This window comes from Acartia tonsa, chromosome 3 (assembly GCF_053477335.1).
Source record: "Acartia tonsa isolate MP-2025a chromosome 3, ASM5347733v1, whole genome shotgun sequence".
Lineage (NCBI taxonomy): Eukaryota > Metazoa > Arthropoda > Copepoda > Calanoida > Acartiidae > Acartia > Acartia tonsa.
Window position 1 is genome coordinate 38,168 of NC_137262.1, and position 27,039 is coordinate 65,206.

Below are 27,039 nucleotides of genomic sequence, written 5' to 3' on the forward strand. Positions count from 1 at the left end.
ATTGTGTGTGTACTAAAGAATCTCTCTAACTGCTTAACTGATATATTTTTCCTTTACAGGGTAGCTTATCATTGATTCTAGGTAGGTTTATTACTATTTTAAAGGAGGATACCACACCCTTATAAAAAAAATTCCACCCTCTAAAAAAATCTAATTTTAAAATTTCTAAAAATGAAAAAAAATTTGCATTTTAAATCCAAAATAAAAAAAAGTGCCCTTTGGGACTTATAGGATCTTGTAAACCATGCAATGAACTGATATGGATCACCTGTTCAATTTAGCTACATTGATCCTTGTAATGCTTATAACTATTTTGTAACAAGGTACCACCACCCTCCCAAGAGAAAGGGCCCCTAGAAAAATTAAAAAACAACAATTAAAAGTAGAGATCAACTCCCCACACTCAAAGGACCCGAAAGGCATCAAGGGACCCAAGTATCACTGCAAGTATTAATATATTATGTGGGTTACCCAACAGACAATTATATAATTGATTGACCAACCTATGCATGGAAGTCATAACTGTTCAGTCCATGCAAAGAATTGTTTTGAAATTTGTTTGTAATTCCTTTTAAATACATTTAAAATTTAACTTCCCTTTTTCCAGCATAGGCCTATGATATGATGCTGCTATAAGAAAATCTTAATGAGACAACAACTAAACAAAAGAGTTAAAAATAAAGGCTGTTTGTGCACTACATTTAATAGTTGAATAAATATATAGAAAAATGATAAAAAATTTTTAACTAACAAACAAATCTATATATAGAGTAGTGGTGCTACAAATAATTGTGAATTAATTATCATCTCTTATAACAGAACTCTCTATGTTCTGACAAATATTCCCATACATTTGTATACTTGTGATAAACGCAACTTTAGAAAATATCATGAACAAATTCTGTATGCTCTGACAAAAATGTCCATGTAAAAAACATCTTGGGCTAACACAAATGTTAAGGAACAAATTCTGACCAAACCATAATGAATTATTGAAAGGATAAAATTTAGCACTTAGCCAAAACAATTCAAAATGAATTCCATGGACTTAAAACAAAATATAAAGTAGATAAGCTGAAAACATAAAATATAAAATAAAAAAAAAATCTTAAGAATGCTGATTATTATATTTGAAAAAAAAATATTATTATATTATGAAGAACAATTAATTCACAAAATTTATAGAAATTAATTGTGGCATAAGGCAATCACAAATTCCTTTTCAGTCCAAGTCACAAAATATAAAATAAGATAATAATAATAAACAAAACCTATAATTTAGCATTAACATATTTGATGAAAAAGTTTAGATTTGATTGATTTAGTTGATATTGTCAAAAAATAAAAAACAAATATTTTTTTTCCATTTAATTTTCAATACAATTGATGGAACCAGAAAAACAAGAGTCACAAGGTGAAGCTTCAACATTGTCCTGAATGAGGTAGCAGGTGCCAACTTGCTCTGGAAAGCTGGTGTTCTTGAATGTGTAGTAATTACAGTCAGGTCTAGACAAAAAGATATAAAAAATAAATATTTGGGATGAGGGATTTTGATAAAGCAATGCATTTTTTTGTCCAGACTGGTAATGGAGAATGGAGACCTTTTCATGGAAAGTAAGTTAAGCTTTTCTGAAATGAGAGCCCCAACAGAAAAGTAGTTAGCCATATCTTAAAGGAAAATAATACATATACATATATATTTTGGACCTGATCTTATTTTTCTTTTATTTAGTTCTACTGTATTTTCTACCAACTTAAAGTTTTAAAATTACAGCATCATGATCTTTTTTTTATAGGAGCTACTTCCAATGCTGTGCTGCTTATGTATAACATATCCGTTTTATATATATTTGGATAAAATTGTTAGTTTAAAATACCTTGATGAGCATTGGAGCCAACATTCTATCTCATTATCAGTGTCAACAGCCCATCCTAAAGACAAGCATTCCAACTATAATTGCAAATCAGAACAAACTATTTTTACAGAAAGTAACTTTTTACAGAAAGTGAAACAATTTTTAATGTTGAAGCAGTTTAATCAAAATTCATTTGTGCATCTTGCTGCAATACAGAATTCTTGAAATAATTGTCTATGGGTCCTAACAGTGTTATGAAGTTATATGTGTTTAGGTCAAAAGACAATATACACACTCCATACCAGTAATGAACTTAATAGGTAATAATTTCAATGCTCCAGTTACTCCAGTTACCTTGTATGGGCTGGAAGATGTCCATGATACTTTGTATTCAACCACAGAGGATTAATAATGGGAGTAATATATCACTATCTATCTAATTGCAAGGTAATGATTTTTGCCCTTTCATACTCTTATTGTGACACAACTATTGTACTACCTGTGTACCCAAACTTGACCAAGTCCAAATTAAAGCGGTCTGGAATCAAATAGCCAGCACAATCTTCACATTCCAGAATATCTAAAAACATACAAATTCTTATTACAGGTTAACTATATAACTTGTAAAATAATTAAATTATTCATTTAAAGTGTCCCCAAAATCACACTATGTCAACCCTCCTTGTATTTTAGATAGATAAAAAAATAGAGTGGGGGGGGGGGGGGTAGTAGCTTTTGTTTGCTACTTTGAGGTTTAATCAAGTAAAACCTTCCCCTCTTATTTCCTATTTTTAAATTTTACACCAAAAATTTCTTTAAACAAGTGATTATTCAGATGATGTTTCTTGTGAAAATAAGTCATACTGATAAAACATAACAAAGAAATAAGTTTTTCCAAATATGTGTAATTGTATTATTGGCAAATATTAGAAATTTAACCTCAGAGGGCCCATTTATCTCAGCTCCTTTTATGGCTAGGGGTCTAAAAATGTAAGATTTAAATTTTTTTCTAGAAGGTCCTCCCCATGAGCAAGCAAATATGATACATGTTAGGATTCAAATTCTGATGCTTACTTTTTGGTGCATGATGAAGAATGCATAGCAAATGATTAAGAATTGGTTCCTGCAAATATAGTTCATCTATCATTTATTAAGTACTAATTGATTTGAACCTTTAACATTAGTAAAAATTTGTTGCTTACTTTCCAATTTATAATTTCCTTCAAACCAAATCTTGATCACCTAAAGCCCTAAAGAACAAAAAACACAGACTATTTTTAAGAAAGGTAAAGGCAAATCTAACATGACAATCCTAAGGTTCCTAAACTATTTAAAACAAACCATTGGAGTAGTTACACTATTGATAAGTAATTAAAATGATAGATTTCCTTGAAAATGGAAACAGCATCACAACCAGTATAAAAACATTGTACAACACAGTCCATTTTGTCTGAAGCATCTGTGACCTAAAGCAAAACAAAAACTTTAAAGCAAACATCAGCCACTATTTAGCGGCCAGTTGCTAAATATTAAAACAGCTGTAGAGTAGCCAGTTTTAAAGCTAGGATAAAAAAATTTTAGGACGAGCTTTTATTTTTCATAACAAAAAAATTACTTTTACTGACCATTGCAAAAAATGGCAAATAATGGAAACCACCATTTTCAGCAGTCAAGGCAGTAAAGCGGCAGTTGGGGGGCGCCAATTAATATTCTTATCTGTTTATGATCACAATAAAAGACTAAATACAAAAATTGGCTGGTCTAGAGCTGTTTTAAAATTCGGCATCTGGCAACTTAAAAGCGGCAAAACTGCAGGTAGGAAATAGAAAATCAGTCAAAAATTGGTCAAGGAGTGGTCAGTCTTGACTTTACTATTCACAGAAGTTCATTATTGCCATGGATATATTAGGATATACTAAAAAATTTTATAGATCTCTAGCTGTAATAGAAGCCACAATATTCATAATATATGTCTATAGTATAAGCCGGACAAAATATCGGTCATGAAATCAGTCAGGGAGCGGTCAAATGGTCATCACTTTTCTCAGATGTTCATTGATATCAAAGTATTGACAAAAAAAATTAGGGTCCCTATCTTATACACAAAAATCATAATTTAGAAATTAAGATTTATTTAGAATCTTTTCTAATTTTGGTGCCACCTAACCAACTTTGACTGGACACCACAACTGATACAGACCAGATATCCTTATAAAATCAACTCTTGCCGACATAAAATTACTAAACTTAAAAAGTCATGAAGTCACAGGTCTCTATCTTACCTACAAAAAAAATGACATTAAAAAAACTAGAGGGGGGGGGACTCTTACAGCAACCCTCCTCAATCTGTAAGGGTTAATGATTATTATTCCTGTAACAGTTTAGGACAGGTTACAAATTATTCCTGTAACAGTTTAGGACAGTTTACATAGTGTAGTGATATTTTTACCAGAATTTTTAATGTCTACAGTATATAGCTTTGAAGTCCAGACTCAAATCTAACAATACTCTGACAGACAGACACTACAAAATTGATACACTACCAATTGTGCTTATGATGCAGATTAGCCACCATTTGAATAATAACAAATAAATTTGTTATGATTTCTATTACCTGCATAATTGTGTCTGTTTTCTCATTATAGTCCCAAATTCTTCCTTCCAAGTATGTGCAATTTATAGCTGCAACATTAATATAAAAAGAATTATGACAAAATTTTTTGGAGCAAGCAATCATAATTACTGTATGATATAAAGTTTTGGGACAGTCTAAGGTAGGAAAATAAGGGCAGATTTTTTCATAATGTTTAAATGTAAATGTGATGTAATATAAGCTTGAATTTAAAATTTAAACTAAAAAGTATCTTGTGATGTAGTACTGTAGTAATTTAATTATTTGATCCATTTTAATTGCTTTGTTTGAGTAAAAAAAATTATTACTTGCAAAATTTCTACTCTCAGTATTTACACTTCCACTCACACAGTAACATAATACATGCACAAGTTCTAATGCTACCAGTCATCAACATTATGTCTTTATTACAGTTTATTGTCTTTTATTTAATTTTAATTTATAATTACCTGTTGTTGTTGTTGTCATTGGAGAAGTTGCAGTAGTGGTTGTTGTTGGAGAAGTAGTTGTTATCATGGAAGTCACAGAAGTAGTTATCATCGAGGAAGTTGATATCAAGGGTTTCTGAAAAGAAAGTAACAATTGATTTAATACTTTATCCTACCAATAATAAAAGAGTTATTGAAGCTATAAACTTAAAATATATGACATATAATTGAAAATTCAGATAAAAAAACAAAAAAATAATACTTTTTCATTAAAGAAAATTGAAAAGAAAGTATATGATTTTGACTCTGGGGCATAGGTGAGAAGATTTTTAAACTTTTAAAAAGTATTTATAATAAATTTTTTAGGGGTTAGGGGGAAGGAGGGCATGAATTTGTAATTATTACTAAGAAAATTTCCCAATGGAAATTTATAATCCCCTTTTTAGTTGTTTACATATTATGGAACTTATGCCTTCTTAATTGTTTGTGTATACAATCATAAGATTATAGTGTCTCTGTGAATATATTTTTTTACCTTTTTGTTACTAGGTGCTTCCCTTAAAATGCTTAGCATGCACAATAAATCTTTATTCCCTTATTTTAAAATTTTCTAGGCAGGGTTTTGGTATCCACCCCCCAAAATACACAGACAGAAAAACATCCGTTTACTTTATTATAAGGATTATCTGCTTCTTTGTAAATGGTCACCTAAGATTTTACAATAAATGGATTTTTGTCTTGTTTTTTTTCATAATTTTACCAATAGAAGTTATCTTTTCTTTTTTGATAATTTCCTTTTTATACTTATGCATTATTATCATTTTTTACCTTGCAATAAGAAGAATCCATGCCCATTACACAATACCCAGCAGAGTTTGGCACAAAGGCTATAATAGAAAATAGAAAAATAACTAATGCTTCAAATTGTAATGAACATATAAAAATGATTGCAAAAACTTATCTACCAGAAATCTTTATATAATGTCCGTCCTACTTCATGCTAATAGAAATTGGGTATGATGTATGGATAAGGTTTTAAAATGAATGATTTTAAATTATATAATTTATACTAGAACTAATTTTAATTCATTTAGTTAGCTTTGTCTTTATGATAGTTTACATTCACAAAATTTTTTTTTAGTTATATGGCATATAATTTAAATAGAATATGAAATATTACCAGTTCCTTCACCACAATAATCATAATCTAATAATAGTTATAAATAATCATGCAATATTAACATTTTTTGTTTTAAATTTTTAAATCAAATTAAAATGTGCACTTCATATCTTTCAATAATTAATATTATAGATATTGTATGTATTATGTAACTAAAATAATAATCTGATTGTTGAATTTAGTAGGGAAGTGATGTATTAAGATTTATATAAAGTGAAAAATATAAATTTTGAAATAAATACTTACATATATAAACTTCACCAGCATCACAATACCAATAATCATGACAATTACCTGAATATAAATAGCAGGTTCTTAGCACTGGAATATAGAATAAATTTGTTTCATTATTTTACCTATTAATTAAAGTTATTTTCTTTTTAAAATCTTTGTCTGAAACAATAGAGTTATCGGTTTTAGAGAGGCTATATAAGGTGCTGAGATGGTTCTAGGCAATTCATATTTTAGTCTTGGAATGGTTTCCAGCTCTTTTTTTGACACTTAGATAAAGAAAGCTCCTAGATGCTTGGTGCACAACCCATGGATTTACATAAAAGTATTAAAAGTTATAAGTATCGTTGGTTATTTTACTTGCAAAAAATGTACTAATAGAAAATTAGCTTTGCTCTTATCCTATAGGATATATACATTTACACAAACTTTCTATAGAGCACAAGCAAAATATTGAATATTGCTTTCTTTGGACAACAATTGTAGAGTAGCTTATCATATAAAAAAGACAGATAATGTTTTACTTAGTTTTATACTAGTTGCTTTGCCCTTAGGCTTAGCCCCTATAAAAATGAGTCAGAGAGAAAAAAATCAACTTATAACTATACCAAGACATTTATAAAGCTTTCTTTTAGAGCAATTCCTTAGATCTTAAGCTCAAACTGTATACTACTACTTTATATTATAGGATATTTACTTTCATGGAAACAACAGAAAGTTAAAGTTTGAACAGATGAAACTAAAAAAACTCACATGGAAGGGGAAAGATATCAGACAGTCCATCGGTAAAACTGGTGCAGTTTCCATTTGTGGGCAAATCACAATTTTCATCTAAACACATAAAAATGTAATTTGACTAAATCTGCTTGCTGCATAACGAATAATGTACTGACATAACAATTTTCATAAGAAAACAATGACAGTGTTTTAATGTTGCAACAATAAAAATTTGATTCTCATTTGAAATTGTTAAGATTCTGAGCTGGATCTTTAAATCATTTTAGTGGTGAGCTGGATTGGGGGGCACCAGAGGTGATCTGGAGGTGGGCCGAAGATGCGCCACAGCCACTGCTTAAAAATATTGATCTTTAAAAGATTTTTGGCATGGTGTTGCCAGATTGTGGCGATACTCAATAGAATATTGATCCGCACCGGTATAACTTTATAACTTTAGCCGTGTCAGTACAATATTTTATATAAAGTTTTATATAAAATATCCTACTGACACAGCTATATAAAGTTACTAGTGGCTTTGCCCCTAGCCTCTAGGGGCTTTGCTCAAAGAGGTTTGATCAAACCAATTTTTCGTATTTTAGATTTAAAATAAAAAAGGAAAAAAAAATTTTTTTTTTGGGGGGGTGATTTTTTTTGGGGGGGGGTAGTCGACCCCACTATTTTAATTTTAGTTTTAAAAAGAAAAAGAAAAAAAATTTTTTTGGGGGGTATTTCTCATTTTTGAAAATGAAAATAGTTATAAACCTTCCTGGGAACTATGAGAAGCTACCCTGTAAGGGAGAAGCCAATCGGTTCAGCAGTTAGCGAGATCCTTTGCTACAAACAAACAGACAAACACACAAACAAACAGACAGACATCGTTCTACTTTGTATTATAGATATATTGTTTTAAAATAAAACAATTTATAATTTATTTTAAAAATAATTATAAAATGTTTTCACAAAAGTTTTGCAATAAAATATTAAAACTTATTGAACAACATATTAATTAATGAAATACGTCTCACCCTGATCCGACACGGTGGCTACACTAAACAAGTGAAACTGGTGCGCCAGAGGTGCGACACTAAGTGGGCTGGATTGCCTATGCCATTTTGATTTAAAGATTGATATAAGGTGTGCCAATCTGGACCACCTCTGGCGCACCCTGATTTAAAGATCAAGCTCAGCATAAATGCTATGTATTAAATGCTTAAATTTCTAAATATGGTAATTTGATATATATTTTAAGTCTTGATTAAAGAAATGCTTCACTTATAAAATATACTTTGTTGTCCTATTATTATCTATAATACAAAGTAGAACAATGTCTGTCTGTTTGTTTGTGTGTTTGTTTGTCTGTTTGTTTGTAGTGAAGGATCTCGCTAACTGCTCAACCGATCGGGTTCTTCTTTACAGGGTAGCATCTCATAGTTCCCAGGAAGGTTTATAACTATTTTCTTGGGGGGTGGGACACCCTCAACCCCCCCAAAAATGAAAAATACCCCCCCCCCCAAAAAAAAATTTCTTTTTTAAACTGAAATTAAAAAGTGGGGTCGACTAACCCCCCCCCCAAAAAAAAATAATTCTCCCCCCCTCCAAATTTTTTTTCTCTTTTTCTTTTTTATTTTAAATCTAAAATACGAAAATTGGTTTGATGAAACCTGTTGGGCAAAGCCCCTAGAGGCTAGGAGCAAGCCGCTAGTCTATAATACAAAGTAGAACGATGTCTGTCTGTCTCTTAAGATCTCAGTAACCACTGAAACAAGCGGATTCTACTCTTCAGGGAATATACCTACTGGTCCTGTGGTGGTTTTAGGCTAACCCCCCCCCAAAATAAAAAATATCCCCCAAATTTTTGTTTTTAGTTACCTATATTTTCCCCAATTTTTTGTATAAGTGGAAGCTCACATAAAACAACTGGCAGCAGCACCAGTATTTCTTATTTTTTTGGTTTGAATTACCTCTTGAGGCAAAGAAAAGAGGCTAGGGGCGAAGCTGCTAGTAACAATTAAAATATTATTATGTTTTAATAGGAGAAACAGACTTTCTGGTAACAATTATAGAGTTACTTTTCTTTCTTAACCCATTAGTGCCAAACCGGGCATTAAAACCCGGTTCCAAAAAATGGAAATAAACCGGTTTCCGGCTTCATAATTGCATCATTCTCAGTATGAATCCCTCCTCTACTACCCTGGCTTTCTTTTCCACTTGGAGCAGGCAGTTTAGCTTACTTCCGTTTGCTGGTATAGCTCAACAAAATTTGAAAATCATGAAAATTTGAAATACCCCTTCTAACTTTTTTGTTTTTATAGTAAAGTCGCTGATTTTTTTCGTAAAATCTAATGTTTATTGACAAGTACATCTATTTGTGAATTCAATTTATTCAAATTATCATCTTTTATATGATTTTTGGTTCGGCTTGGCCATAAATACCCGACAGTTTTAATTACCGGTTTTTATTACCCAGTTTTAACTTTTTTACCAATAAAAATAACAGTTTACGTCATTAGTAAGGGTTTGAGCCACCCTAATAACCCTAGTAATCTCTATATGTGTCACCCAATAGTTTTATGCTCGTTTTCTGATATGTAACACCTTTTTTGTTGTGTGTTAAACAGGGTTTTTTTAACCGAAAAGGGTGGTACCTATAGCCGAAACACTAAATTTGAAATAAATCGCTTTGTATATTACTTGTAGCTCTATAGATTACATGAGGTTGTGTAGTTTTCAATTACAGATCGTAACAAAGTTCTAAAAAGTGTTCATCTCACTTTGGGCGTTCAAAAATTACATTTTTTGATTTTTGGTCGAAAAAAAACGGGTTTTTACTACAAAACCGGGTTTTAATGCCCGGGTTACCGCCCAAAACAGGTCATAATGCCTGGTTGGTATTTATGGCTAGGCCGAACCAGGTTTTTTTGCAACTTTCCTGTGCACGCCACTAGAGCAAAACAAAAAAATTGAATTCCGTTTTTACCATTATAAAGCTTCCCTGAGATTTTCAGCTCGATCGGCCCATAAAAGTGGCGCTCGGCACTAATGGGTTAATCATACTTATATTTTAAAGGAATCATCATGAAATGTATAGAACAATTTAAATAAGCCAAAATCAACTATAAGAGCTGCCCAATATTGACAAACAGAATGACAGAAAGACTTTGCTTTAAAAAATGGTATATCACAAGATAAATCATCACTATCTTTAGATATATGTTTGGTTTTAATGGTATTATGATAAATATGTTTAGTATTTAAATACTTATGAATTCATAAACATTAATTTAAAACAAGGATGACAACATCCATAAAAGCAATGCTCTGAAATGGTACGCAAACATTTACACTTTGGATTAAAAGAATTAAAAAAGCAGAATATGTATAAATCTAAACAGAATATGTAAGTAAATATGTTGCAAAACTGCTAAAATACAGGATACTGTTTAAGAACATACCTTTCCTAAAAGGTTAAAAAGCATAATATTTTAAATGGACCAATAGACTTTGTGGTAGTCATTATGCTTCCATGATTGTACCTAAATTTTACATCATGCAAAGTTTACAATTGATAGGACAATTCTAACATGTGAAAATTAACAAAAAGAGCTTACTTTTCTAGACGTATGGTTGTACAGATGACTAACCCTAATTATAAAAAAGCTTTTCTTATAAAAATATTTTACAATGGTATGGCTACTAAAATTTAAAAAAAAAACTTAATTTGCCCTTTGATTTTTAAACTTAGTAATTTTGAGTTAAAAAGGTAACACTTTCTATTGTACATACTTTCAAAATAGAACCTAATTTTCTATTTTCTAATTTGTAATCTATTGAATTTACCGCCCAACAAACATTAAGGAAGGTGGGGAAAATTTATCAATTTAAACAAAAACAGAATAATATTATAATGTGATATAGACAAACAGCATAAGCTAATGATAGAGTAGACTTAATGTTCAATTCAAAATGCAAACAGATTTTCAAGTATTTATTATATTGGATTAAATGCAGTTTTTGAGTAAATAAGATTATATATTGATACTATATTTAGAAATGATTAAATATGTTAATAAGTCAAAACTACTGATTATTCAAAGCTGGATAGTTCTGAAGTAGCAGGATGTCTGTCTGTATATCAGGACACCAAACAACAGGATGACTGTCTGTTTAATTAATACAATGTATTAATTAACTATGCACTTTGAAGGGGTAGAATATCTGCCTATGCAAACTATCTAAAGTAGTAGGATGTCTGTAAATAGCTGTATTGGTCTTAATAAAGACTCGAACCCAAACCAGATAATGTTCTGTGTTAGGACTCTCAATATCAACTGACTTAAATATATTTTCTCTTTATTCTTTCTGAGAGCAATTAAAGAGCAATTAAGAGTAACAATTAACATATGGTCTGCAAACTTAAATATATGACATCACAACATAAATATATGACATTTACCCCCTTCTGAAACCATCCAGCTAAGCATGGTTTCACCATCCATCAGGTTGATCCAATAAACTAGGATCAATGTCTTCACTGGGTGAACCTACATCGAAATTAACCCCGGCCTCCAGTCCTTCCTCTCCTTCACCCACTGGAGGAGGAGTGTTCAGCGCCCCTCCACCAACCTCAGCCGAAACGCCCACTGTTGCCGCTATGACAGCATTACTCGCTGCAGCAGTTACAGGCCCTCCTACAGCCACCATCACAGCATCATTTACCGCTGAGGCGGTATCATTCGCAACAGCCACCTCTGCAGCAACCGCTGGCCCATCTGCCGACATTGCCACTTCCATCTCAACTCCACCAGTGACCTGAACACCTCCCGAGACCATCATCACTCCGTTGCCAGCCCCAGCACCGTCAGAAGTTCCAGCCTGCTGCAACTGCCAATATGACGCCGCCGGTAAGTCATTGTTTATTCTGCGCCGGATCTCGCTAAGCTCACTAAAAATATTGGACAGGTGCCTTTGCACTTCAGCCTCTTTTTTCGCCATCTCAGTAATAGCCTCTTGAACCTTAGTTCCCTGTCCTGCCAAAACACTTTCCACTTGTTGGCTCACCTGCTGTCCCAACTTGGCTGAACTACTTTCCCAATTATCAGTCATTGCTGTCTGTACACTTTGTACCATATAAGAAGTCTTTTGCTGTGCAGTAGTAGCCACCATTTGCTGCATCTCTGTATCTACCTTCCTTATACAGTCCATTAGATCCCTCTTATGCGAGGCCAACATATCTTTAATCCGATTATGACTGTCCGTCTGCCAAAGTTTCTGTGCAGTGTTCAAACTTTTGACTGATTCTCTTACAGCTTCACGAATTTTTTCCTCAATCATAGGCTTTAGAGTCACAGCAACAGAATTACTGATTTTACCTATATCTTCATCACTGAGCGGCGCCAAGCCACGTTTGTCATTCTTGCGCTCAGCCTTATTTCTCTCAACCTCAGCACGTAAATCTGGTAACTCCCTCTTTTGTTTAGGCCCAAGAGAATCTGCCCCAGCAGGCCGCTTGACCACGCCCCTTCTGGAAGTACCTTCCCCAGCATCATTATAAGCATTGCTGGCTCCCCTTCTGGAAGTACCTTCCCCAGCATCATCATAAGCCTTGCTGGCTCCCTTAGACCTGACCGACCCAGCAGCCTGATTTGGCACAAACTTACCAAATCTGCGCCGTCCATCACCAGAACCAGTATCTGCCACCTTTTCAGGCTTGTCCGTAGTAGGCTCAGTCCAACTGTCTATCTCCGAACCACTCTGATCACTGGGCAGACGATCCCTGGAATCAAGCTCAACTTCAAGACTCACGTTGCCAACATCGTCCTCATCATCATATCCAGGCTCATACCTGGGGGATTCTACATCATACTGCCTCCTGTCATCTCTTCTATACACAACATGCCGCCGATTAGATCTGCCAGCTTCCAACATCTCAACAGACGGTTCACGCTCCTCCCGCCGAGGTGGGGCAGACGGCCGCTGATACCGCCTTTCGTTTCCATCTCCATTTCCTGATAATAATCAATAATTAAATATTAACATTTTAATATTTTAATATTTTAACATTTTTCATATATAAGACGACATTCAAAACGAAATACTTTACATAAATTATATTTATCAGGGATGCCAAATTTTAATTACTGTTTTCCCGATAACGCGAAAATTTGACGCAATTACACAGTCTGCCTAGACAACCAACACACAGCAATCCAATAACCACCCCAGCAGCACCCATCACCGCCATAACAAAATGCTGCCAACTATTAGTCAACCAATCAATTGAGGAATTATACAAATGTACAAACCAATCTTCTGTCACCTCTACAACAAACGCATTTGAATTAGCAGCCAATTCCGAAAGTTTAGCCTCTTCCACAGACTCCAACACCTGTCCTTGATGATAGGAAGAAGTTAACTGTAATAATAAAGCACCATCCTCCTCTTTTTTTCGCATCCAAGGAAAGAAATTCTTTTTAGCAGTTGTAATCCACAAAACTACATCACTTTTTTCCCCAGTTTTAATCCCAACGAAAACTGTGGAGAAATCGCCAACCAACTTTGGCCACCCTGATTATTAGCATCATCCGCCATATTAGAAAATGTAAACAAAGTTAAATTTACAATTTCAACAGTCCGAAAATAACTAAAATAACGTCTATCTTCCTGTGATCTATTGTGAACTATCACTCGATCAAGCCCAAGCCGCAGATCAGACTCCAGACAGTGTGCCCCAATGAACTGGTCCTCAAGAAAACAACTGTTATCAGGTAACATTGAAATTTGTATATTTTTCAAATAACTTGTAATCTGAACTTCTTGAAAAGTATTAGGCACAAAGGTATTATTTAAATAAATACCATCTCCTCTGCACTGAGGGTCAATCCCATACGTCATCATATCATCATACAGGATGCTACCATTTATGAAATAAGTCAGTGACCGGTCATAAAACGCTACAGGCAACCGTCGTCCATCTATGTCTAACACCCTCTGTTCCTCCATCCTTTTACAATCTTCACTAGAAATTAACTCATCACTACTAACAACAGCTGGTGCCCCTAAATGTAGATGGCTATATTTGCCGCAATACCAGGTGTGAACCGTTCTGTCAACGTGACATTGTACCGCGGGCAAAAATCTCACTCCAACTTTTTTTAACAGATGACCGCTGACTGTTCCATTAAACTCATGCTGACCAAATACTGTACATTCTGAAGCCCTCAACTCAGGACCGTCGCCAACACACTCCTTTACTTGCACAGATATCACATCAGCACCACAAGGTAACAAACACAATCCCCAAATTAAAAAATATTTACCTGATTTAAATTTATTATTATGACCAGACATTATTAGCTGATAACTGTTCACCAATTCACCCGCAAATATCAACTGATTTAGCCTTTCATTGCAGGGCAACTTTCTACCTACTAGCTTTGTCAGCACATATTTGTTATTAAAATAATCAAATAACAATTCATGAACTCTTATTATAATATATTTTTTTTTAAAATATTTATATGTATTTTAATAATATTTTTTTCTCAAAAATAATTATTATCAGCTCTCCTTTCCCTACTTTCTCCGTCCTCGAGTTCCTATCTGAACATGTACCACAGGACCCCCTACCTGAGATCTTAACCTCCTCCCAGTGTCCCATAAATATTTCGCCACCCGTGATCCACTTTTCTTAATTGTAACTAATTTTTCAGGTGAAGATTGTGGCGGCGCCGTAGTCAAAAACGATTGTTCCGATGGAAGCTCAACCTCGTCAAAATTACCCTCAGCTACAGGAGCAGGCACCACAGATTCATCTGTCACTCCCACCTCTACTCCTTCACCTACAGGTATAATTTCTCTATTCTCATTCTCTGAAACTCTGTCATTATCAACCTCAACCTCACTCTCCTTCTCCTGAATCTCGTCACTCTGTCTTTCCTCTGCCAACTCAAAACCATCATTTTCAGATGACAAATACACAACATCTTCACTCTCTCTCTCCTCTACAGTTTCTTTCTCTACAGGCATATTGTCAACCTCCAAAAATATCTCATCGGACGGACAAATTTCAGGTAAAGGAAAAACGTTAAAATTAACCTCCTCCCCTAGAACTTCCGTTCGAGCATGAATTTTTCGAATTTTATCCCTAGCTACAACCTGATTTTTCTTGATGGGATTATTCCCAAAAGGTGCCAACTCATACAATGCATCCGAAAATTTCTTAACCACAATAAAAGGCCCTCCATAGAAAGACTGTAATTTCTTGGACACGTCAGTTTTTACAATATTAAAGAAAGCATAACAAACATCTGTAACTCTTAATGCTTCCCTCTGTACTCTGTGTTTATTTTGAACCTCTAAATATAACTTGGATTTTGTAGAAATTCTCTTAATTACATCCTCCATATTTTTCAGAAATTCCAAATACGACCGCGAGGATGAAGATTCAGCAGACGGAACTGGTGATAGGAAATCGAGAGGAATACGTGGCTGCCGACCAAAAACCAGAAAAAATGGAGAATATCCAGTTCTAGTACTCTTGGAACAGTTAATCACTAACGTAGCCAAAGGTAATTTTTTAGCCCAGTCCTTTGTTCCATGATTTTCATCTACTTTCAAAGCAGCATACAAACTTTGATTTTGCCTCTCTACAGGATTCGAATTTGGATTCCTGGGGGGAATTAGGACAGTATCCACCCCCAATCCTTTCATCACGCCTTTAAACACATTGCTTGTAAAATTTGTACCTCTATCCGATCTCAAAGCTCTAAATAAACCATAGGTAGGTACAAAATTTTCCAATATAGCCTTTACAGTTGTTTCAGTTTTAGCATCAACCAACGGACATGTAAAAACATATCTAGAAAATAGACAAACCATGATTAGGACAAATTTAACCGTCTGTCCCTGATGATAACATGGAGTCCAAGGTCCAACCAGATCTACGGACATATTAGCAAAAACTTCACTACTTTGAACAGAATGAGTTATAGGTGAAACATGTTTAGGATTACTTCCAGCCTTTTTCAAACATGTAATACAACTTCGTATTCTCGATTCCACAAACTTGTTCACGCCAGGCATAAAAAATCTCTCATTTATTTTACGTATTGTCTCCTGCACACCTCTATGTCCAGAACCATATCCACCATGAGCTGAATCAAATATATCATTGTATAAAGAAAGAGGCACTACAGGCCTCTCGACGAAACCCCCTTCGGCCAAAGGCTGTCTGAAAATTACAACCCCCTCTAGCACATACATGTGGCCAATAAGATTGTACAATAGTTCTTTTCTGCCCGATAACTCCGCCCTCTCATAAGACGACAACTGTCTCCTTTCCAATATCCATAACCTTATTTCATTTAGGATCTCGTCCTGCTGAAGACTACTTTGCCAGACAAACTCAACATCCGCCTCATCCTCTGCAGAATGTACCTGCATAATAGAGTAGATTTGATCCAGAAATGGTGAATCATCCAGGTAAGGATCCAAAATTTTATTATCTGTCTCTCTACACTCCTGACAATCCTTCAGTCGATGATTCTTACAATCTAACTCAGTTCTCGACAAATAATCTACGTTCACATGCTTAGTCCCCTGTCGATGGATAACTGTAAAGTCAAAACTTTGCAAGAAAGTTATCCATCGATAGGTGACACCGTTTATTGATCCTTTAGCCCAACGTTTATAATGCACTAGTGAAATACTGTCTGTCCGAACCAAAAACTCACGAAACCTACAAAAGTGTAAAAAATTCTTTAATGCATATACTAATGCACCTAATTCTCCTTTATAGGAAGGATAATTTTGTTCTGCAGCATTACACTTTTTACTACAGACACCAAACACTCTCTCCACACCATCCTGTTCTTGCGAAATAATCCCTGCAAAATACTGAGAACTATAATCTACATCCACAATAAAAAGATTAGGATTATCCCATTGAGGATAGCCTTTACACATTTCAGTCTTGAACATTTCCATAAATTCAGTCCATACTCTGTTCAACTCTTCTGTCCACTTTATTATAGTGTCATTCCTGTGACTATCCAACATGCACGACCTCTTGGCATAATCAGCAAAATATCCTCTGTAATAATTAGTAAATCCCAAAAATTTCTGCAACTCCTTCCCTGTTCTAGGCTTGCCCCAATCCTTAATCCGTTCCAGATATGCAGGATTCATTTTCAATCCATCGGCACTAATAATATGTCCCAAATAATGGCATTCTCTAGTCAATAAATCACACTTATCTAAATTTAATTTCAGGTTGACCTGCCGAAGAACTTGAAACAGTGCCTGCAGATGCTCTACATGTTCCTCTGGACTTGATGAAAACACGATCAGATCGTCCAAGTAGCTGATACAGAATCCATACATACCTGGCAAGATAGACAGCACCTTATCCATCAGAGCACAGAACAGGCTGGGTGCATTACACAACCCAAATGGCAACCTGTTAAACAAATACATCCTGTTTGCTGCACTAAAAGCTGTCAACGGTTTAGAGTCTTCATCCATAGTCATCGAATGGTAGGCCGCTGTCAAATCAAGAGTACTGAACACCTTGCCAGAACCCAGCTTCGTCAGATTATCCGAGATCAGTGGCAGCGGCCACGCCACCCGCTTAGTCACGTTGTTGAGGTTGCGGAAATCGATGACAAACCTCAACTTAGCCTCTGCTCCAGGTGCAGCCTTCTTTTTCACAGCAAAGATAGGACTGGACCAATCCGAGAAACCCTCCTCAATAATGCCAGCATCCAGCCATTTGGTCAACTGTTCCTTCAATTTAGCGTCGTACTCTGGATTCAAAGGAATATTTCTGGCCTTCACAGGTTTAGCTCCAGGTAACAATTCTATATTATATGTCATTAATCTACAATCACCAATATCTGAATCATTCATTGAAAAGATATCAAAATTTTCCAAACAAATTTTAATAATCCTGGGTTTCAATTCTGGATTTTCCTTAATCATCTGGTTTTCATCTAACTTCAACTTTTGAATAATAAACTGTACCCGTTCATGCATTTTTTGCCCCGACAACTTTTCTGGCTTATCCAATTCATTAATTGTTTTATTACAGGTAACATCTTGATTATCCATGATGAAACAATGCCCCATCTTCACATTTCTCAGCAAGGTAATAGGTTTTATTGACGCATTAACCACATTAACCACACAGGACCCATCTTTCCGTGGCTGATACACCCCCTCAATAATCATAATCCCATTGCCACTTGTCATCTTAGAAGAATTAGGGGACACGTACCAAAGCCCATCATTCTTTAATCCAGTCACATGCACCACAGCGGTAGATCCTCCAGGATAAAAAATAGTTTTATCCAGCAACTTCACATTATACTTCGTTGAATATAACTCTCCAAACCCACCCCCCTCCTTTATCCCTGGCAAGGTAGGTTTAGATGGAATTTCAGAATTCATTCGTCCGGACAAAATAGGAATTTTCTGTATCTCTGCCACCACCTGTTTCTGTAAACAGGAATTAATAGGAACAGATTCCCCACAAAATTCAAACTTATCTTCATCCAAACAAATATTAATTTTATTCTTTTTCAGGAAATCAGATCCAAGATTTACCAACCTACTCGTCACCTCAGGTACATAAAATATCTCCGTAAACACAGCTTGAGTTCCAGCAAATCTAAATTTCAACTCAACATATCCAATAATATTAACTTTCTTTAAATCTACTGAATATGCTGATAATTTAGCAGGACAAAACTCAACTCCATGTTTATCAAGAATTTCTCTAGATATCAAAGAATTAAAATTATTTCCTGTATCAATAATTCCTAACTCCTTCACCGGAATATCAGCCCCAGGCACAAGAAATTCTAAATCCGCACAAATAGGCATTTTCGTTATCTTCAAAAACTTCACAATCTCTTGAAAACACTAGTCATTATAATTAATATATCCATATATTTTAGATATACATCATTCCACTACACAGCAGTCAGCCCCTCATCTGTCACCAGCCGCCAACATACTGTTCAATTTATGAAATCCTGTACATCTCCCAAACTACCAGCATCACACAGCTACACTCCAAGTTTTTTTTATATACAGGTAAGTACCTCTCGAAGTATTCAACCTTGCATAGGTACTTATCAAAAAATAATATATAGTAGATATATATATATATTGCCCCACCTATCCACAACAGGCCCCACCTGATTGACTGTCTTCTTCAGAAACTGCTCAGGTATTACCCTATTATTAGGCACTCCAGGACCCTCTTTCTTTTCGCTACCGGCTGAGAAAAACTTAGCTTTGGTCTTTCCTATGCGAGAATCAGGAGCTGGCGGCTTGCCATCTCTCTTCTGCCAGCAACTAGCCACTACATGACCTTTTTTCCCACAATACCAACAAATCATAGTTTTAGCCTTCGAATTCAGAGCCCCAATCACGTTCTCAACCTGATCCCAAGGAATATCATCATCCCCTTCAATCCACGCATTATTATCGCCAATCTCAGTCCTGCCCTCCATATCAGATACATGCACTTCACTGATTACAGGCCTAGCTTTCACCTCCCTAGAATCCTCTAGCCTCAACCCTTCCATAGCCTGAGAATAACAGGACGTTACATTTTCAGGTGATACGTGTCCAGAACGAGCCCAGCTTACATAATGCTGACCTCTGCGAATCAAATAAGTCAAGAAAGCACTGTAATCTTCCAGGTAATGCATAGATTCAATGAAATTAGCCATATCTCTAGCTAAATCAGAAAACAGCAAATTCTTAGCCACATTATTATAGAAATCACGCCAAGATTGTCTAGAAATTTGACCAGGATGCATAAGCCTAAACAGACGCAATTTAGCATTGAAAAACACATCCACATTCTGACCACTCTTTTGTTTCAGGGCGTAAAAGAATTCGGTAGCCGACTCTGTATCAGCAAAGGGTATCACCAACCTTCTTATCAACAGGTAATAACCTAAAGCACTTAAGGAAGCATTAGCCTCCGGCGTAATCAACCTCCCCATCTTCTTCCCTTTGCACTCAAAAATCCTATTGTACAGGATGTCCTTGAAAAGCATAGGATCCTCCAACTTTGCGAACCTAGCAACCCTCCATAAGGATAAGAAATAATCCTCAAAATCAATATTTCCATCCCAAAATGGAGCATCCCGCACAAAATCACTATCCCACTTGACTCCTCTTACAAGACAAAACTCCTTAAACTGCTCCTCTACAGTCTGTTGGCTTACACTACCGCCGGCCACCTTTTTATAGGCCTTAAGCACTTCAGCCCTTTCCTCAATTAAAGGAAATATATCCAACAATTGATTTTCATATTCGGTCAGACAACTCTCACGAACATTCATCCAATTTCCATTCCCAACAGGACCTAAAAACTCAATCTGCGAAAACTTCAAATGTCCAGGAGCACTTTTCCCTCTTTTAGCCTCAAAATTTGTAGAATCCAATTTAGCCTCCACACTCAAACGATTAATGAAAGATGTATTAAACGAATCATCCCCCGTCGCCTTGACTGCAGATACACTAGCCCCCATACTTGTCTCATACAAAAAACCGCTAATATCCCCATCCACTGGCAATTGCGCCACCTTTTTCTTAATAGTAGCCAAATCAACATCATAACCTAACTTCTTATGCTCATCAGAGTTCTTAAACTCTTTCACCTTATTCTCCAGCCGTTTATTCGCCGCCGTTAACTTATCCACCTGATCTTTGACAGTCGTATGCTCCTGCAACATTGCCCTAACATATTTTTTTATGCTTTCAGGCACAACGTCATTCTCCACCTCGCCCAACGCCAACTCCACATTCGCATTGGCACCTGCACCAGCATCCTCAGCCGCAGCATCCTCCTCCTCCCAATGTTCGGGAGTTCCATCATCATCCTGACTGTCATTCTCCCGAGGACGTTTAGGCGGCCGTCCACGCTTGCCTTCAGTTTTACCCCGCTCTCCTTTTTCTCCATCAGCCATATCCGAGCACTGGAACTAGATCCGCCGTGAAATTTAGATCAAAAGAGTTAAAGAATGAAATTCCACAGAAACCTGAAATATAAATCAAGTTAGAAATATAAAAATTAAAACAAAACTGTGAAAAATCCGAGATAAAAAAATATCTCAAAAAGTGAGTGACTTCAAACTAAACACCACTTCCCCCACCCTTAACTCAGCAGCAGGTCTAAATAACACGTAGCACAATAAGACTGCGCCAAATGTGATATAGACAAACAGCATAAGCTAATGATAGAGTAGACTTAATGTTCAATTCAAAATGCAAACAGATTTTCAAGTATTTATTATATTGGATTAAATGCAGTTTTTGAGTAAATAAGATTATATATTGATACTATATTTAGAAATGATTAAATATGTTAATAAGTCAAAACTACTGATTATTCAAAGCTGGATAGTTCTGAAGTAGCAGGATGTCTGTCTGTATATCAGGACACCAAACAACAGGATGACTGTCTGTTTAATTAATACAATGTATTAATTAACTATGCACTTTGAAGGGGTAGAATATCTGCCTATGCAAACTATCTAAAGTAGTAGGATGTCTGTAAATAGCTGTATTGGTCTTAATAAAGACTCGAACCCAAACCAGATAATGTTCTGTGTTAGGACTCTCAATATCAACTGACTTAAATATATTTTCTCTTTATTCTTTCTGAGAGCAATTAAAGAGCAATTAAGAGTAACAATTAACATATGGTCTGCAAACTTAAATATATGACATCACAACATAAATATATGACAATAATTATATCTTCATATCAAGAAATCTTGTTTACTTTCTATATCACTGGTTAGGTTAGAATATTAGTTCATGTTGTGCCATATGAATACAAAATGCAGGATAACTATTCTATGTAAATTTCTTTTAATACTTTATATACACTGCTTCGAATTTTATCTTACTTGATGTAAACTGATGCCAAATAAAATCTTAATTCATTAAAGTACCCCTTTTGTAAATTAAAATGATAAAATAGTTTTGAAAATGTTACTATTCATTTAGGATTTATTAAGAGCTCCTAAAGTTCTAATACAAAAAATGTTTATTTAACTTAAGGATTCAATGTCCCCTCCTTTCCTAGTGAGAGTAAATGTTTTACCTGTGTTACAGATATCTATCGGAGCGTCAGCTACATTCACACAAAATCCACTAATCCTCACATCTAATAATCAAAAATTTATATGAATATATTAAATGTTTTAATTGTAAATAATAACTTGGACATGATTTTATTTATATTATTGTCTTTAATGTACTAAAATATATTTGACAATAATTGTTTAGAAATATTAGTTTATTATATTATAAAAATCTGCAAAAAGACCTGTTTTTAAAGCTTTTGTACCATCTCAATTTTAAAAGTTTTAAAAGCTATTGATCCATCTCAACCCAAGACTACTTTATCAAACTAACAATTTTAAAGATTTTTACAAAATTTCAATTCTAGTGTCATCTTAATTATAACATATGACGGTGTAGCAAGTAGTCTTCAAAAGTCTAAAGATATCAGGAAATATCTGGTATTTGGCCAGATATCTGATTATTTGGCAGGATATCCAATTATTTGGCCCGATATCTGATTATTTGGCCGGATAATTAGGTATTTGGCTGGATATCCATTAATTTACTGGAAAACCGGTTATTCAGCCGGTTATCCAGGAATTTACAGGATAACAGATATCTGGCATTAGAAATCATTGGATATCCGGTATCCGGCCCAACCCTATTATATAGATATGCAATTTTGACTTTGGAAGATTATTTGCTACACCTTCATATGTCATATAAGGCATTTGTTAGTTGTACTTGTTTAGGTTGACCTACAGAATAAATCGGTCAACCTCTAGAAGTTGTTTGTGAACTGGGCATTAATTATGTGTTTAAAAATATATTGTTACATTGTTCTGTTCCATCAATCCATGGTGTGCAGATGACAGTCTTAAGTTTTCCATCCTCACACCACCAGTATTTCTGACAATCACCTTTTAAGTACAAATTATATATTATTCAATTGTTCAAATATGAGATCTTGAATGATTAAGACCCTGTTAAGTTTTGTGTAATTATAAGGGTAATTTTAGGGATATAACAAAGATTGTTAAATCGATCCACTTTGATCATAAATAGGATTAATTGATTAAAAGTTTGAATATTTTTGATCCAATAAATAAGATAATGTCCCCTACCTGGAAGTGAGTAATAGAATATTGTAAATTAAATATCAGCCATTGCCACTATTTTAAATTCCATAAAATTTATACACTAAATAATGGCATTTAAAAAAATCATGTCAATGATATGTTAGCCATGGCCATTTTACCATGATTAAATTTACATATAACAGAAAATAAATCTTAATTTTACAGGGTATAGGAGTATATTCTGTTTGTAGTATAAGCTCTTTCCTACTGCTGGACAAATATGGTTCTCCTTTACAATGAATCTTTGTAGTGGTCGTGAAAATATGATATCAAATAACCACCTAACCCCTTCCCCCATCCTCTAGCGTGCTGTTTTATATAAGAGTGTTTATGACAAAAACACTATATTTACAGTTTGCAAGACAAACAGAAGGGTGATTAATAATAAAATTATTTAGATTTCATTCTCTTTAATACAATAATTTTATAAAAGTGATATTTCATAATTGAAAAAGTGTTTCATTAATCTTTAAAAGAAGCTTTACTGTAAGTAGGCCATATTGGTCTGTGATAAGCAAGATATTTTTGATCACACAGACACACTAATATAAAGTCTGTTTTATAAAATATGTGTTGATTTGTCTGAAATTATATCTTTTAAAAAAACAAAATAAATTAACCGTTAACAGTCGGACCCTTTGCCGCACCTTAATCAGTCAGGGGGGGGGAATGTTATCTCAGTTCCTATTAGAGGTAGAGGGCTAATTTTTTTTGTGCAAGTCCCCTGTTTAATAATGAATTTCCGACCTTTTTAAGTCAAAGTCAATTTTGGCTTCCTTCACCCTTTTATTTAACAACCTTTGTTTTTAGGTACTTTTTTACTTAAAAATTTCAAACGGCTGTAATTTTCTTAGTTATAAAGCTAGAAGACAATTTTTTTTTCCAGAAAATGTTTATCTTTTTGTAAATTTTATATTAGAAATATCAAAATATAAATTTCAGCGGCCGCAGCTGTACTTGGCTGCCAGCTGCTGCAGTTGATGGTTGGCGGGAAAACGGCAGCAGAATTCATTGAAATTTTAATATGTTATGTAGACATGTAAGAAAAGCTTAAGTCTTTAAGTCAAAAATTGCGACCACAGGAGCCTTTTAAAGATTTCTGGAGAACTGGAGAATCAGGACCTGCAGGATCATACCTGGAACCTGAAATTTACTTGAACACCTGTTTTCATATGAGGATGTACTACTAGAGGATATTTTAGTATTTTGGTACAATAAAATGCTTTGTTTTAGTCAAACAATATTTTTGCTTTTTACCTGGATGACCCTGCTGGGTTTGTTGGCATCCTGTGCCCGCCATGATGGAGATATTCAAAAAATTCAAACTCTTAGTTATGTGTCATACCCAAACTGTGTCACGCAGTATGGGCTCTTTATCTTTCACACACAAAAAATGAGATAGAAAAAAACGGAGGGGGGGGGGGGGCATTCAATGCTGCCCCTCCTGACCGTGAAGGGTTAAATACTGTATATTTGAAAAACTTACATGGCCATCTGTTGTAGATATGTTGACCTCCAATGTCTTCAACATCTTGACACTCAGCATCAGTAGGTTCCACACAAAACTCTGAACCTGAATTGTAAAAAATAAATTCATATCTTGAGATTCAAAGAGTTTTTATTCTAAAGAACATAATTGTATCAGTACTTGATTTTAATTGAGAAATGGAGATTGCTACTCTTGCCCCCCTTAAAAACTCTAAGCACTTTGTTCATAGCCCTTATTTTTAACAAGTCAGATATTTGTTTTTACATAAAAAGGAGGGTTTAACAACCACTCCTAATGTTGTTTTACAAAGCCCCTTGTTTATGTAAATTTACTTCTTATATCCAATAAGAAAAATGAAAAGGCTGCTAAATTGACATTTTCAAATTATTAAATTAAATGAAATTATTAATTTAAAATCTAATATATGAGTTGAGAAAATTTTTATTCTGCAACACAAACACAATACCTATTTATTCTTATTTGCTATTCTGATCTTTTTTTTACAAATATGAATAGTTTCTAATTATGACAGTTTCTAATCATGAAAATATTTAGAAGTTAGTGGTAAAGGTGTTACCTCTTCCCCCCTAACTTAACCAACCTCAATGGTATATTAAAGCTTAACACTTGTACCTGTTACAAAAGTAACTAACAGTAATAGGAAGTACATTGTAGCCATCTTGAATGGCTTAATAACAACTAATTTATAGACTAATATTTTCTCATATATTTTCTTTATCTCTTATGTTTGCTGTTAATATTTATCAAGGACAATAAATTATGTTTAAAAACTTATGTAAGTACTAATTACTGGGTGTATTGTATTGCTATTTACATTTTAAAAATACATATAGAGATGCCTTGTAAAAATGAACTATTTAGAATTTCAACTTTATGAATGAATAAACAAAATTACAATTTAAACATAAACATCTTATTAAAGAAGTATGGACAGACAGATCCAAAATTTAAAGAGTTTAAAAATAATTATTATTTAAATAAATTAAAGGGTGTTAAAATAAAAACCAATCGCTTCACTTTTTTCAATATAAACCTTACAGTTTTGGTCTAAAACTAATAAAAAATAATACAATTCATGCCCAAGCAAAGACAATGAGAAAACAATATTGAATTTTGAATCTACTCACCCTTCCAGAGCCCTAGAGCTTAGGACCTAGCCCTTGCAGAGAAATTTGCCCTACGCCGAAAGTGCATATTCTATTACAAATTTGTCTTTTTTAAAACCAATCGCTCACAATTTGAACCACCATAAGTACTTAAAATCTTGCAGATAGACCCCATAATGTTTGGAGTTTTTGATGGGGCATGTAAAGATGTTTCTTTAGACACCTTAACAAGGTTTCCAACACAATCTTAGCCAATTTGGCATCAGAAAGAAAGACCTGGCAATCATCAAGAACTAGGAATAGACAGAGCTTTCATGCCTCAAAGTTAGATGGGACTGTCTTTTTTATGTCAAATTGGCATAGATTGAGTTAGAATTCTTGTTAAGGTGTCTAAAGAAAGGTCTTTACATGCCCCATCAAAAACTCTAAACATTATGGGGTCTATCTCAAAGATTTGAAGTACTTATGGTGGTTCAAATTGTGAGCAATCGGTTATTTTTTATATAAAAATTTCTGAAGAATTCAACAAGAACAACATATTTTCCCATAAGCAGCATTCTAAAAATTGCAGACAAAGGGACAAAATAAAACTTTTTGTAAGGGGCTATAAGTTAAAAAATCTTTCTTCTATTGCAGCTAAGTAAATTAATTAATCCATGAAAATCAAATTTATCTGGTTTAGCTGGAAATTGCATGTAGATAATTAACAAGCAACATATAATTTAAAAAAAATAAATTATGATTATTTTGTGTTAGGTTAAGCAAAGGTTGGAAGATCCCCAAAATTTTGTATGACATGGGTCCTGTTTGCATATAGCCTATAAATACGTTTTTGAAAAAATCAAATAAAAAGACTAAGTATTTAGTATAAAGGGTATTTATGTATTAGAGTAGCTGTATAGCCAGGTAGAAAAGGCTTAATTAACGTAAGCAAAAGATAAGGAAATTGTAGGAAACTAGAGGAGTAATACATTATCTTCATAAAATTTTATTTTTCATATTTTTAAGTATAATGTAGCGCAGCTACTTAATAAATAGGCATTTTTACACTTCTGGATATTTTGAACCAACCAATCAAAATCTAATAAAAACTACCTAAAGTTTTGAAACCAATAATTGTAAGAATAAGTTCATGAAACTTTGGGAACAA

General features: G+C 34.2%; 1 protein-coding gene across 1 annotated transcript; it reads right to left on the reverse strand.

Annotated features, from left to right (window-relative positions):
• Positions 1–1,108: 1,108 nt before the first annotated feature.
• On the reverse strand, positions 1,109–25,514 carry LOC145315026 (uncharacterized). The gene is made up of 15 exons (XM_080155087.1): positions 25,396–25,514; positions 24,760–24,846; positions 22,971–23,054; positions 22,172–22,234; positions 7,081–7,158; positions 6,343–6,390; positions 6,097–6,123; positions 5,745–5,803; positions 4,938–5,052; positions 4,471–4,538; positions 3,242–3,322; positions 2,931–2,976; positions 2,356–2,436; positions 1,878–1,932; positions 1,109–1,506 (listed from the first exon to the last, which is right to left on the reverse strand). Exons 1-15 carry the CDS (start codon positions 25,439–25,441, stop codon positions 1,368–1,370), a joined length of 1,077 nt encoding a protein of 358 aa, XP_080011213.1. The 5' UTR covers positions 25,442–25,514; the 3' UTR covers positions 1,109–1,367.
• Positions 25,515–27,039: the final 1,525 nt, after the last annotated feature.